Source organism: Phycodurus eques, chromosome 3 (genome assembly GCF_024500275.1).
Source record: "Phycodurus eques isolate BA_2022a chromosome 3, UOR_Pequ_1.1, whole genome shotgun sequence".
Taxonomy (NCBI): Eukaryota; Metazoa; Chordata; class Actinopteri; order Syngnathiformes; family Syngnathidae; genus Phycodurus; species Phycodurus eques.
This window is the reverse complement of record NC_084527.1, coordinates 24,237,643-24,251,866: the sequence shown is the minus strand read 5'-3', so window position 1 is coordinate 24,251,866 and position 14,224 is coordinate 24,237,643. Positions and strand designations below refer to the sequence as shown.

General features: G+C 43.2%; 1 protein-coding gene across 6 annotated transcripts in view; it reads left to right on the top strand.

Annotated features, from left to right (window-relative positions):
* The first annotated feature begins 12,732 nt into the window (after positions 1-12,732).
* Positions 12,733-14,224, top strand: part of aacs (acetoacetyl-CoA synthetase) — a 56,557-nt gene continuing 55,065 nt past the window's right edge. For 4 of the 6 annotated variants that reach the window (XM_061672749.1, XM_061672747.1, XM_061672751.1 and 1 more), the window contains exons 1-2: positions 12,733-12,993; positions 13,107-13,214. In XM_061672749.1, coding sequence (XP_061528733.1) covers positions 12,852-12,993; positions 13,107-13,214 — 250 coding nt within the window. In that variant the 5' untranslated portion in view covers positions 12,733-12,851. The remainder of the gene's footprint in view (positions 12,994-13,106; positions 13,215-14,224) is intronic. The other 2 variants (XM_061672750.1, XM_061672748.1) reach the window with 1 other exon arrangement.

The following is a 14,224-nucleotide window of genomic DNA, read 5'->3' as shown; positions in this document are numbered from 1 at the left end:
CCCAGGTATCATCGGGCGAGAGGCGGGGTACACCTTGAACTGGTCGCCAGCCAATCGCAGGGCGCATATAAACAACCAGCCATTCACGCACACATTCAAAAATATAAAATTAATACATTAACAATAAAAGACAGCAACATAGTACACAAGAATCAACAATAGATTAGTTAAACCCAAAAATGTTATAATGACTATAACCTAAAATATTTCATTTAAAGCCCAGACAAAAAAATGTAATTCACCCAAAAGCAAAAGTGTGGAATCCAGAACTACTCATTGTGAAAAGCATACCATAATTGCATACACAAGTAGTACATTTATACCCTCTAAAATTCAATCCAAATGTTGTATGTACATAACCCCAGACAGTCTTTGAGGTGGGGCAGAGGCAGCAGCCTCCTGTTCTCCTTGACCCTCCTCCTGTTCCACTTCATCTGTCCGATAAAGTTCATCTGTAAATAGAAATAAATAAAGAGTGTGTCTGTGTAAACAGGTGGCCGGTGGTTGTGCTAGAGCTTTGGCTAATGTTATTGCTATCTTGCTTCACAGTTCAACAGCTGTAAACAAGTAAACAACAATCTGTAACAATCACCTCCTCCATTTTCCTCTACTCAAAACTGTACAGGACGCTGCGTGTGACATGGTCCTTTCTCGATGCTGATTGGCTGTCGCGATGCAAATGTGGTTTGTAGTTCAGCTCTCCCAGCTACAAGTGAACAGGCGAAGGAGACAAATTTACATGTGCCCGCCTCACTCGTGCTGCGTCAAACGTGTCATACGCGCAGCCCGGCACGGATTGGCGTCTATCTGTGCGAACGACATTGACTTTCTATGTAATCACGCCGTATAAAACGACCAAAACGCATAGAACGTAGCATAGAAGCGCACAGCCACAGTTTATCAACAATTTAGCAGCTAATAACCGTTAGTTATTTTGCTAACGTTACCCACTATTCTGACTCGTCCGTACTGCATACTATATGGCCATTGGCCACAATTCTTTATCATCTTATGATGACCTGAGAGTTACATTACTGAATAAAATTAAACACATCACCGGTACGGTTTAGACGGAATTAGCATAAAAGGGAAGCACAAATCCTAAATAACTTGTAGGATTTCCTGCAAGAGTTTGATTATATACAATATCTACTTTTAAAGTTAGCCAGTTTTTCTTACTAGGTGTTGACAACAATTAAATAATTACAGATAAAGACAGTTTTCCTTTGTATAATCTCATAGTTTATTTCTCTATTATGTTTGTATTAATGTCATGTGTTTGCCCCTCTGAAATAATTTAGTGTTTGCACCAAACAACTCTAATGCATGGATAAATGCATGGAGTCGGTATAGTAGTTAACTACTTCTTAGTAGAGCATTAACAACATAAATTATATATAGTTACACTTCCTTAAGGTGATCGAAAATTTAATCTTGTGTTCTTGTTTTTGGCTCTGTTCAGTGAGACATGAAAAAAAAAAAAAAAAAACATACATCCAGGCATGAGCTGTCACTCAAAACTAATTGGCCAATGAGGACGCATTCCTCGTAAAGCCCACCACTCTAAAGGGTTGGGCCAAAAAAAACCCACAAAAAGTCAAGCAGCAGCAGCAGTGCAGAAATTGGAACGTGAGAAAAAAGTCAGGCAGCACAAACGTAAATATCATTATAGTAAGCAAAAGATATTTTCTTTGCAAGTGAAGGAACCTGTGTTTTAAAAAACCTCCCGTACTGTTTTCAGGCTTTTATCCCAGGCACGCAGAGCCGCTCTGGTCCGCTCTGCTGACCCGGAAATAGAAAGTCACGATGCTACTCTGGCTTGATCCCATCCGCCGGCTACACGCCTAAATTTATCTATTATTTAATTTATCTTCCAGAATATCATATGCATACCTATTTATACACACAATATGTATGCCTTATTTATTTAGTTAATAAATATAATGGGTACCCTTTGAAGCACTTTATAACTTTTTACATATATGGTCATATCATTTCATTCATCAAAGTTCTAAGGTTTACTTTATATTGTGTACACAATTTATAAAACGTATCGCACCGAATATTTATACCATTCACACTTAGTCCACATTTTTTTTACAATAGTGGCCTGCGCAGGACATGTTTGGGACAAGTAGAATCACTTGTCCGAGGATAGCCTTTGGGCCATCCAGAAAAAGTGCCGACAATTATTAATAAGTACCTTATGCTTTGGACTGGGACCACCATTGTCGATTCGGTCCATTACCACCACATAAATTCGGGCCTTGGCCCATCTCAGTGTGTCAATTCCCTCTTCGTTGTAGGGCAAACACTGAAATCTTGACATATATCACAAAAAAAAAACACAAAAATCTTTTACCTTACACAGAAGATCAGGGTGCCACCAAAAGCGCAGCTTGTTCAGCATTGACACATAACTTTCCTGTAGGTAACATCAGTCTCCTAGGTTCTCCTTGTCATCATACAAATACTTGTCTTCCTTTGGCGCCTCCTCCTTCATCATCCTTTCGATAGCCTGCTATTTCTTTCGCCGCCGCATCCGCTGCGCCATTCCCCCGGGCTACCAGAGTTCCCGCTTTCGCCTGTCCTGGACACTTGACCACAGCCACCTCCACCGGCCCATCAATAGCCTCACTCAGTCGTTGAATCAGCTCTGCGTGGGCCACTGGGTCACCAGTGGTCGTAACAAAACCCTGTCGCCTCCATGCAGCCAGATCAACAAACAAACATCCTACCACATACGCCGAATCAGAATAAATCGTAACACACTGACCTTCAGATAACTCTAGTGCCCTGCACCTGGCCAGCAGTTCTGCAGCTTGAGCGGAGGGTTTCATAACATCATTTATGGACCAAAGCGTTGGGATTTTAGAATTTGGGTTTCAGTGATATCTTCTATGGCCTCTTGCTTACAAGGATACTACGGCACGTTAACAAAAGCAGTCGGGTTTACCTCGAATGTTACCGGAGTCACGGATGTACACAGACCCCTCGGACCACAGTGAGTCCGGCAGCGAGCTCAACAGCTGTGCGGCGTCTTCATGGTCCGAGAGTTCTCTGCCATGGAATCGCGCTAAAGTCACATGCTCCAACATTCCTCCGTCCACCATGGTACCTTGAATACAAAACCATTCAGTACTAGGAGAGTACAGCACATTTGGTATTTGATCTTGTTGCCAATCATTTGCCAAATGGCATTTTCTCACCATGGGTCCCAGTTCTCTGGCTTCATGACCTAATGCTAGTGCAAGTGATATGTGTGGAAAAGATGTCAAGTTCATCATAAACCACTCACTCTGCTCTGGTGCCAAGGTGGACGCAGCCGCCACACCTTGTTTCCCTATGTAAATTCCTGTACTATTGAGCCTCCAATTTCCTTCCTGTATTGACTCAAAAGCTTCCCTATGAACCAAATCGTCATTTTTATCATAAAACAGTGTGAGATGGAGAGGGTCACTTGGAGGACGATAGGGGGCAAGAGAGTCGATCCAGGGCTTCCACCGCAGGAAGGCCGAGTAAACTCCGCCTCCCTCCTTTGTTTCAGGTTTTAGTCGGGCGCAATATATGTCAGCAGTTGCTTCCGGAAGTTCATGTTGTATCATGTTCCATCCGGAGGACAACTTCTGTCCACAGTTCATCATGGTCCCATCGGGGAACCGTATCGTCAGTCCGTCCGGGCTACAAAGGATGGTAGCCCTGGTCTTGATAAGCAGATCTCTGCCCATCAGGTTCACTGGAGCCCTTTTTTCATGAGGACAAACTGATGTTCATGTGTCTGTCCAGCAATTTCAGTCTTTAATGGTGTCGTAATCGGCAGATTCATGGGCACCCCTGCACAGCTCATTCAGGTGGTTGTCTTCCCTTAGCCGGGTTCAGAGGCTCCGTCTTTCCTCCGTCCCCTGGCTCCAGGCTCATTGGGCATTCGGTCCAGTCCTCATCGCAGTAGTACTGGCGAGATGGCTCTTGTTGCTGTGGAGCCTGCTGCGGACGCTGTTGCCGGGCCGCGCCCAACTCTCCCTCGTGAAGCTTTGTAGCCTCCTCTTTGAGGTGTGGCCTCTCCGGGTTCCACTCAATTGAAGCACGCTTGGTCCGTTGGAGGTCGGCAAGGGCTTCCCCTGCCTCCGTTGGTGTAATCTGTCACGACTCCCGCCTCGTCTCCTCGTTGACCCCTGCGCCATCCACATCTGTTTCTCTGCTTCCATTTTAATTTATTTATTTATTATTATTTTTTTATGGCCACTTTACGGGCCTGGGCCAATTGTAACTTCAAAAGTTGTTCCTGCATGTCCTTTACCTCATCTGATGATTTGTGTTTTCTGTTGACAAAAAGTTACAAATGGTGTGACATATGACAGTTAAAGAAGCTATCTCCCCCTTTCATGAGGTCAGGGTCTTTAAAAAGTTCAGTCCTAACTTCAACCGGCAAGGTGTCAAGTAAAGCTATTCAATAAATAACATTTGCCTCCCTTAAACGGGAGGGATGTGACCCGGTGTCATCTGTACAAATACTTATACAATTTTTGAAGTGAGAACTGGGATCCATGAGAGGTTTGACGTCCAGAAGCATCGGCACCGTTGGGGAAGAGGACGGGAACATGTCGCGGATGACTGCAAACACTATAGGAGCAAAAGGGGCAAATAGAATTTCAGGTTCGACATTATTCAGACCCGACCGTGTCAAAATATCATCCGATTGGTGAACCGAAATGCAACAGGCGCGTATCAGTCTCACTATGTCACCACACGCCAGGCTCATGCCGTCCGTCAAACTTTTCAGCCCCTGGATCCAAATTACACCAACAGCAGCCAGTCCGGGAAGCCGCTTCTGTAAAAACTCAACATTTTTTAAAGACAATTTGTATATTTACCCACCTCTTTGAATGCGGTGACGTCACTGGGGCCGTTTTCGGAAAGGTCCGTAAATTGTATTTCGCGGGGGAATTTGTCGCTCTTTTTTTCTGAACAGCTGTAACAGCTGCCATGGCAGGGCACACCAGACAAATCTCATAATTTTTTCTTCTCAATTTTTCACTCTTCTATTTTCTTATTCAACCTTCAATTCTCTCTCCACCCTGCAGCATCCAACTTTTCCTTTATCTTTTTCCTTTCAGAATAACCTCTCTGTTACGTGAAACAACTTACATTCCTTTTTCTTTTCCACTTTGCCCACACACTTCTTAATCCTGTTTGTTTCTTTTTCTGCCTTTTTCTTTCAATCCACAAATCCGACACATATCCCATTCATTACCTCGACACTCGACTGTCCAATTCACAACCCCGAGTTTTGGTGGCACACTCATCTTATTCTAAATCAGTTTTTGGGGGTCCCAAAATCCCCAACGTCTACCGAAACGTTACAATTTGAAACCGCGTCCGATTTCAAGTCAGTCTACGACGGGACAAGTAGGTACCTTGTTACCCTACTTCCAGGATTTGCTCTGATCCTGGTCTGTCAGGTCCCTTGTTACCCTGACGTCAGGTCCTCCGTTACCCTGACTTTAATTATGCAATTTTAACAACACAACGTCTTATTAACTATAGACAACAAAACAACTGTACCACAAGTCTCCCAAATTTCGTAATTTCCAATGCGCAGAATTCGTGATATACTCAAACAGGCTTCCGCTCACCTTTTTTATTTCGGTGCACCGGGGACATTTGCAGTCCAACTGAATTCCTGTCCGCTCCTCTGTCTTTTTATCTATTGTTCCTTCAGGATCACGTCGGGGTCACCATTTGAAGGAACCTGTGTTTTAAAATCTCCTAACTTCCGTGGTTCCAAGCGTGTTCCTTTTCGTGAAAGAACGTCGTTCACAACAATGTATAAAAAGCAACCAATTTATTCCTGACAGAGGAGTCTATACATTTTGCAGAGCTCTGGGTTCGTAACTACCCCATCTTATCCTTAGCAGATACAGTAGTAGAACAAAACTATCTGACTCTCCCCCAGACTTATACAATGTTTCAAACAGGCCGGTGTGGAATCGCTGTCGTCTGATTGGTCCGTAATCTGACGTCATCGTTGTTCGGCCAAATGATGACTATTTGATCTGGGTCCAGACGTCGCCTGCCGATGTCTCCTGCATTCAATGTTTATAGTGGCTCCCCGCAGTTCCTTTCTTCTTTGCCATCTGTCTCCAAATACCCCCTGATGGGGGCCACATACCCCCCGCTGGGGGCCTTCCTGCAATATACTCCTATACTCCAATACACATTCTCTTCCAAACTAGTTAGAATTACATATTAGAATATAAAGTATTCTATATTCCCTTCACAAGTAATAACCTTTTTTGCTGGAGTTAGATTATATCTATCAGTCTTTTTTTGTTTGTTTGTTTGTTTGTTTGCAATTCAAGAAGTTTTGTTCACTAGTCTTGTTTTTTGTTTTCGATTTAAAAGTTGTTGTGTGATTCTTTTTGGCACAAATCTGTTTGCATAGAAATTGAGGAACATTTTCATCTTTGTCAGAACCAGAGAAAATCCCGAGGTGGTAAAGGGATTCCCCAACAAAGTGATCGGAAAAGAACAAAGATGACCTTGCGCGAAACAATGAGAAAACTTAATTTTGCTGAACCTCCTCTAAATCCAAGTGCGGGAAATCCAGCAAAGCGAAGCTGCCAGTTTTCTGGATTTAGTAATTTATCTACTAACAGGAGCACACCCCTCTGTACCTTGCCACACACCTTGAACTGGTCGCCAGCCAATTGCAGGGCACATACAATAAAGACAAACAACTATTCACACCTACAGACAATTTAGAGTCTTCAATTAATGGAATTATTATTTTTGGAATGTCAGAGGAAACCGGAGTAATTGGAGAAAACCCACGCAGGCACGGTGAGAACATGCCAACTCCACACAGGGAGGCCGGATTTGAACCCAGGACAGATGTGCTAACCATAGGTGGACAGTAATGAAGTCCTTGTGCTTCGTTACTGTACTTAAGTCGATTTTCCAGGTATCTGTGCTTTATTTGAGTATTTCTTCTTCTGGCGACATGTTACTGTTACGCCTTACTTTTTAAACACAAGTATCTGTACTTCCTACTCCTTACATTTTAATAATGGGCTCGTTACTTTTAAAACCTTCTAAAGTTAGCAACGACGCGACGTAAAAAGCACAACGCGGAAAAAAACAGAAGTAAGCGGGTCAAGCGCATAGACGTATCTACAACACTCCCCTTTTGAGCCGCGTGCACATTCCATGTAGCTATACCAGTGGGGGCAAAGTGTCAGCGCATTCCATGTTTGTGGACGGATGACACGGTTGCAAAACCAAAACAGCAAGGATGCCTGCACATTGTGTTGTGTATGGTTGCACACACGTCATACAACCACAACAGGGGAACTCTGAACTGGGAATAACCTTTTTTAGGTAAGAATATATTTTGGCTCTTTGCCTGTAATGAATGAACCACTTTAACTTTTTAGAACCTAGCTTGTTGAATTCTGGCTCGCGGGCAATAAATTATGTCACGTTTGAGCGTTAACAATATATTTCCATCCATTTCTGTACCGCTTATCCTCACCAGGGTCGGAGGCTGCTGGAGCCTATCCCAGCTATCTTCGGGCGGGAGGCGGGGTACACCCTGAACCGGTCGCCAGCCAATCGCAGGGCACATGTAAACAAACAACCATTCGCACTCCCATTCACACCTGCGGGCAATTTAGAGTCTTCAATCAAGCTACCACGCATGTTTTGGGGATGTGGGAGGAAACTGGAGTGCCCGGAGAAAACTAATACATTTATTTTTCCACAACAAAAACAAAACAAAAACAAAAACTGAAATTAGCCATAATTTTCTCATTTTCAACTACAGTTCCAGTCAATCTGCCACCCTCCCTTCCGTTTGACAGTGGGCAAATACATTTTCTCAACAAATCTAGCTTTTTATTTTCAACTATGTTGTACTGTGGTCTGAATAAGAGTGCGAATGGTTGTTTGTTAATATGTGCCCTTCGATTAGTTGGCGACCAGTTCAGGGTGTTCCCTGCCTCTCACCCAGGGTCAGCTGGGATAGGCTCCACCTCCCCTGCGACCCTTGTGAGAATAAGTGGTACAGAAAATGGATAGATGGATGGATTCTGTACTCTATATAACTTCATTTCAATAGTACAAATAAATGCTAGTCTTTTCTGTTTTTATTTTTGTTATTGCCACTGTTGCCCCCAGAGAAAGCATGCCAATCACCTAGAGAGATACAAAAATCTCACTATATGTATTTTATTATTAGATTGAAAAATGTCCATCCATCCATCCATTCTCTGAGCCGCTCATCCTCACTAGGGTCACGGGCGTGCTGGAGCCTATCCCAGCTGTCATCGGGCAGGAGGCAGGGTACACCCTGAACTGGTTGCCAGCCAATCGCAGGGCACATAGAAACAAACAACCATTCGCACTCACAGTCATGCCTACGGGCAATTTAGAGTCTCCAATTTATGCATGTTTTTTGGGATGTGGGAGGAAACCGGAGTGCCCGGAGAAAACCCACGCAGGCACAGGGAGAACATGCAAACTCCACACAGTCGGGGCTGGGGATTGAACCCGGGTCCTCAGAACTGTGAGGCTGACGCTCTAACCAGTCATCCACGTGCCGCTGAAAAATGTCAATTTACTTTTTTACTTAAGTACATTTGTAAGTGTATACTATTACTTAAGTGAGGGAGTGGCTTCAACGCTTTTACTTTTGCCAGTTGTTTTTGCACTAAGTCACTGATGATGTAGCGGTACACTCCCCTGACTTTGGTGAGGGCAGCGTGGGTTCAGTTCTCACTCAGTGACAGTGTGAATGTGAGTGCGAATGGTGGTCCGTGTCGATATGTGCCCTGCGGCTGACTGGCGCCCAGTTCAGGCTGTAGTCCACCTTTTGCCCGATGTCCGCTAGGATAGGCTCCAGCGCCCTGTGACCCTAACCAGGATAAGCGGTGTTGAGAATGGATGGATGTTTTTTGCAAAAGTATCAGTACTTTTACTTAAGTACTGAATAACAGTACTTTTGACATCTCTGGCGCCAACCAGTCGGTCACCGTGCCACCCATGTATCGTTTATCGACACAAATACAATATGATATGAGACATGTAAATACGAATGGGGTGGCTGAGGTTGAGGGGGCTTGAGTGATTGCAGCCCCCCCAGAGAATGAAATATTTTGGTGGCTGAAATTTCAGTGCACCACTAATAAGCACTCTCCAAAAATCTAGTATACAAACTTTAAAATCTGTATCCAAACTATGAGATGACTGCAACTGTTATAAAAAAAAGAACAAAAAAACAAACAAAAAAACATTTTGAATGGAGCGTGCATGAGGGGTTTATGTGCACATCTCGTAACATCACTACTGTTAAGAAAAAGAGCCAAAATGACCTTACGTTAGTCGTTGCTGCCACATAAAATCATATAGCCAGTAAAGCTAACCGTAACAGAGATGTTCATGGTGAGTAACTGCACTACACGACCTATAAAAAAATAAAATCCATGATGCACTGATTCCGCGAGAAGTGAACTGTGATATAGTGAGGGATCGCTGTTTCTGTCTTCCACGTAGCAGATATCTGCAGTTGAATTGTAGATAATGAAGAAGAAAAAGAGAATCACCTTTATAGTCATGAACATACATGCATGCACACAAAATGTGTTCTCTGCATTTTACCCATCACAGTGAACACACACACTTTTTAGTGGAACCCACTGGAGCAGGGGGCAGCTTAGGTGCCCAGGGAGCAGTTCGGGGTATCAGTGTCTTGCTCAAGGACACCACAGCCGTAGGTCCGGGAGATGTTGGTGGATGGTCTGGTCGTAGTCTTGAACCTTGGTCCCCCACGGTGCCAGGTGATGATCTTAAACATTTGGTCACAACATTGACCCCCCCAACCCCCCAAATAAAATCTCTCCAAATTCAAATTTATGACTGGTGACTCGTACAACAGTCAAGTGAGTCAAAATTATTATACCATCCACACAGACCCGTCGTTATTGACGGACCCCATACAGGTACTGGGAAAAGTGGCTTCATTTGTCCTAGGCGAAATGACCTGGAAGATATTTGAAATGCTAATTGTGGCTAGGAAGAACATAGTTATGGAAATCTTATCATTGACTAGGAAAAAGCGAATTTCAGATATCTGCAACATATCAAGTCTAGCGGTTAAATGTTATGAGGGCTTGCCATACAGCGGACCACAATGAGGCGGTTTTGTCTCCTTGCTCCCTGATAGGGCACACCCCTTTAACGTCAACCCCTCCTCGCTCTCCGATTGGCTTCCGCCGGAGAGCCATGACCGAATGGCAACCAGAGCTGGGACCAAACACGCCACACTCCCCCTCCCGCACCTCTCCTCCTCCCCCCGACATGAAGCCATCTGTCGGCTGATGTGGAACCAGACACCCATGGGCCAATCACAGCCCGGCTCTCTCTCTTGAGAGGCTGGGTGTGCGGCGTGCGCGTGAGGGCTGGCTGGCGTGCGTGTGCACGCTGGGGAGACGTTCAAGACCTTGATAATAAACAAGCTATAGGAAATGGACGTAGAGTGATTATCTATAGAGAAACAAAAATATGTCTAAAATAAAAATATATATTTAATTATTACTTTTGTACTGTAATATTATATATTTTACTGTACATTTAAAACTAATAATACTTAAGGTAAAGCTCATCAATAGTGTTTAAAATTCAAAAGAAACAAGTACTTAACAGCAACTTCAATTTTAGTAAATTTTTTATTTAAATATACAAAATCAGAAATCTCATTTCATTACGAACAAGCTCAATGTCATGGAAATTATTTAATGTCTTATGTTATAAATTTATGTAAATAAAACAGGAAATATTGAGTGATATGTCTTTGACAATATATTAAAAAAACAAAAACAAGTTGTTTTGTTATCACTCACAAATTAATACAAAATAGTTTATAAACATTTAAAACAATTTATGGTAACATCAACACAAGATATTTACCGACAACAATTAATACAACAACAAACATATCTATACACAGTGGTGTGGAAAAAGTGCTTCCTGATTTATTTTGTTGCATGTTGGTCACATTTAAATATTTCCCATCATCAAACAAATTTAAATATTAGTCGAAGACAGCACAAGTAAACACAAAATGCAGTTTTTAAATTCATTTTTTTTTTTTGTCACGGTTGGTAATCGTTTGATATTGGACTGGACCCAAAAGCAGACGGAGGCAGAAGAAGTAGATGAGAATGGTTTATTAGGCGGTAGCTCAGGGGTAGAACACTCGAGGAGTGATAGTGATCCGTCTGAGCAGGGAACGTGCAGGAAGCGGGAGCACGGGCAGGTGGAAGAGCTTGGCGGCGTGGCTGGAGCGGACAGCGAGGCAGGAGACACGGAAGGAACACTGGAGATGGAGAAGAACATAAGAGGATCAGTACAATTGCAGGAAGTCAAGCAATCACACAGGAATGAACCACAAGTTGACCTGTGTACCATGCACAAGTGTCAATACTCTGGCGCTGGATTCCTGGATCTGGCAGGCTTATATACAGGCAGTGATGAGTGCTGATTCGTAACAGGTGCGCGGGTGAGGAGGTGATGATTGCTTGGTAGAGAGAGAGGGAAAGGTGAGGCACAAAGCGCCACCCAAGTTCCAAAAAGGAATTGCAGGGCACAGACCATGACAGTTTTTATTATTAAGGGAGAAAAAAAATACAAACCTATATGGCCCTGTGTGAAAAAGTGATTGCCCCCTAAACCTAATAACTAGTTGGACCACCCTGAGCAGCAACAACTGCAAACTAGCATTTGCGATAACTTGCAATGAGTCTCTTACAGCGCTGTGGAGGAATTTTGGCCCACTCAACTTTGCAGAATTGATGTAATTCAGCCACATTGGAGTTTTTTTTTTTTTTTTTTAAGTATGAACCGCCTTTTTAAGGTCAATAGGATTCAGGTGAGGTCTTTGACCACCATATTTTACCATTGGTATGATCCTTTCATCCATTTTCCATACCGCCTATCCTCAGTCGGCTCGCAGGTGGGCTGGAGCCTATCCCAGCTGACTGTGGGCGAGAGAAGTACTGTTCTGGATTTAAAAAAAAGTTTTTTTCTGCATATTTCTTCATGCTTCATTCGAATATGTTTGATTATATGTCATGTTTTAAATGTAAATTTTATTTGTATTTACTATTTAATTCAGTGATTTTTTTTCTCACGTACCACTAGAGAGAGCCCACGTACCACTAGTGGTACTCGCACACTGAGAATTTCACTAGACTAAATGAAATTCCTCAACTCACTTCAACAACTTAACACCAGAACGCCACAGATTGGTGCCAAAGCTTAGGCTAGAGCAGAAAAACAGCAAATAGCTCTGTTTTCCCAACAAATAAAGGTGGATAGGTAAAAAAAAAAAAAAAAAAAAAAAAAAAAAAAAAAAAAAGCGAATTAGCGAATTCACAAATGACGACCCCGTGAATATTTTGGGCTCACCGTAATTACGATGTAAGAAATGTGGCAGCCTTGGCTCGACAGGGTTACAAAAAACAGCATTGTTCAAAAAGTAATTAATCATTGGAAACAGTTATGCTATTATGTATATTAATAATTATACGAGAAACGATGAATATACTTACAATAACGCAGTGTAACTGAATAAAACAAGGCTTCGCGTTGCAGCTTTGACTGCGGTGCTTATTAAACACGTTGTGATCTTGAATGCGCACTTTCCCGTGACGTCACCGCGTACGTGTGTCACGTCTCGCCAGTCCGAGCGGACACTTTTCTCTATCAGCCGCACACGCGCACAAACCTGCTAGGTGACTGGTAGCTTATCTTGTAGCTTTCAGCCAGACTGACCGACGTGAGGTGAAGTGAAGTGAATGGACGCTAACATGTCCAAAGACAAGAACGACACGATCATGGAGGCGGAGAACAAGGTGCTGTGGTACCCGGACTCCAAGAGGGATACGCGGATGGACCAGTTCAGGCGGCAGGTGAACCACGAGCACGGGCTCAACCTGGGTGAGTGTCGCTCGGTTGGCTCGGTGTTCGTGTGTGGGTGCGTGCGCGTGCGTGTTGTTAAAGTGGATTTATTTTTTTCTTTCATCATTATGGGACTACTGGCCGGAACGAAGCAGGACAAGTGAGCACTTTGTACCTCCGCCAAGGCCAGCCAGTGTCAATAAAAAACAGGTTTTCCACTCCCGCAAAAAAAGACAAACATTCCTTTAAGTTGGCTGCTGGTTTGTATTTACTTCCTTTTATCAAAAAAATAAATAAATACAAATAAATAAAAAAATCCAATAGGATATACAGTAATCTGTTCCTGGGTCAAACTGTCCCCATCGAAAAAACTTTATTGAATGTACCCCGCATATTTGTGGTTTGGCATTCGCCGATTCACAGATGTTTTTGGGTAACCTATATTTGCGGTTATTAACTGAAACTATATGTTGAAGTGTGGCGCTTCATTTAGTAAGACCGTAGCCTTGTCTAATAAAAAAAAAAAGAGGTTTATCGCCATCGTATGGCATCTACAGGCAATAAGTGAGTGATGTTAGTAGCTGAAGTTCCTTGGAAGCGTTTTCATTTCATATTTGTATGTTTGTTCCATTCAATAAACGGCTAAAAGTGCATCTGCGACCGTGGCTCTCCTTGCCCACATGCCAGGCCATTGCAGTACCTTAACGGCTCCATTGTTTTTTCACATCACTCGAGCGGCAACATATCTGAAGCTTGCTTGTAAATTTGAAATGTCTCAAATTTTCATACATGCAAATCAGTCGCCTATCGGTAAAATTTAATACTAGATAAGCCAGCCTGGCTGATTGTCGTGCCTACGTGGCAGCCATGTTGGGAAGGTCGTCGTTACCGTGAAGGCAACGGCGAGCTACTCTTGTTTACAGTTAGACGAACAAAAACAACCACTTTCATGTATAGTAGTATTTGTCTGGCACGGTCTGCCCAAACGTGGATATGCGGGGGCTTCCCCCCAGACCCCTCCCCCTTACAATGTTTTTTTTTGTTGTTGTTGTTTTTTTGGTCACCTTTTTCATGCCTTTGGTGTTTGCTAGATCTTACACCGATATTATCGGCCTGATTTGTATCGGCCGATAATTAGCATTTTATGCTGATCGGCTTTAATGTCGTCATTTGCCGATCCGATCGATGACGTAATTGATCGGATCGGCTGATCGGCTTTAATGTCGTCATTTGCCGATCCGATCGATGACGTCATTGAACGGCTCCGCAA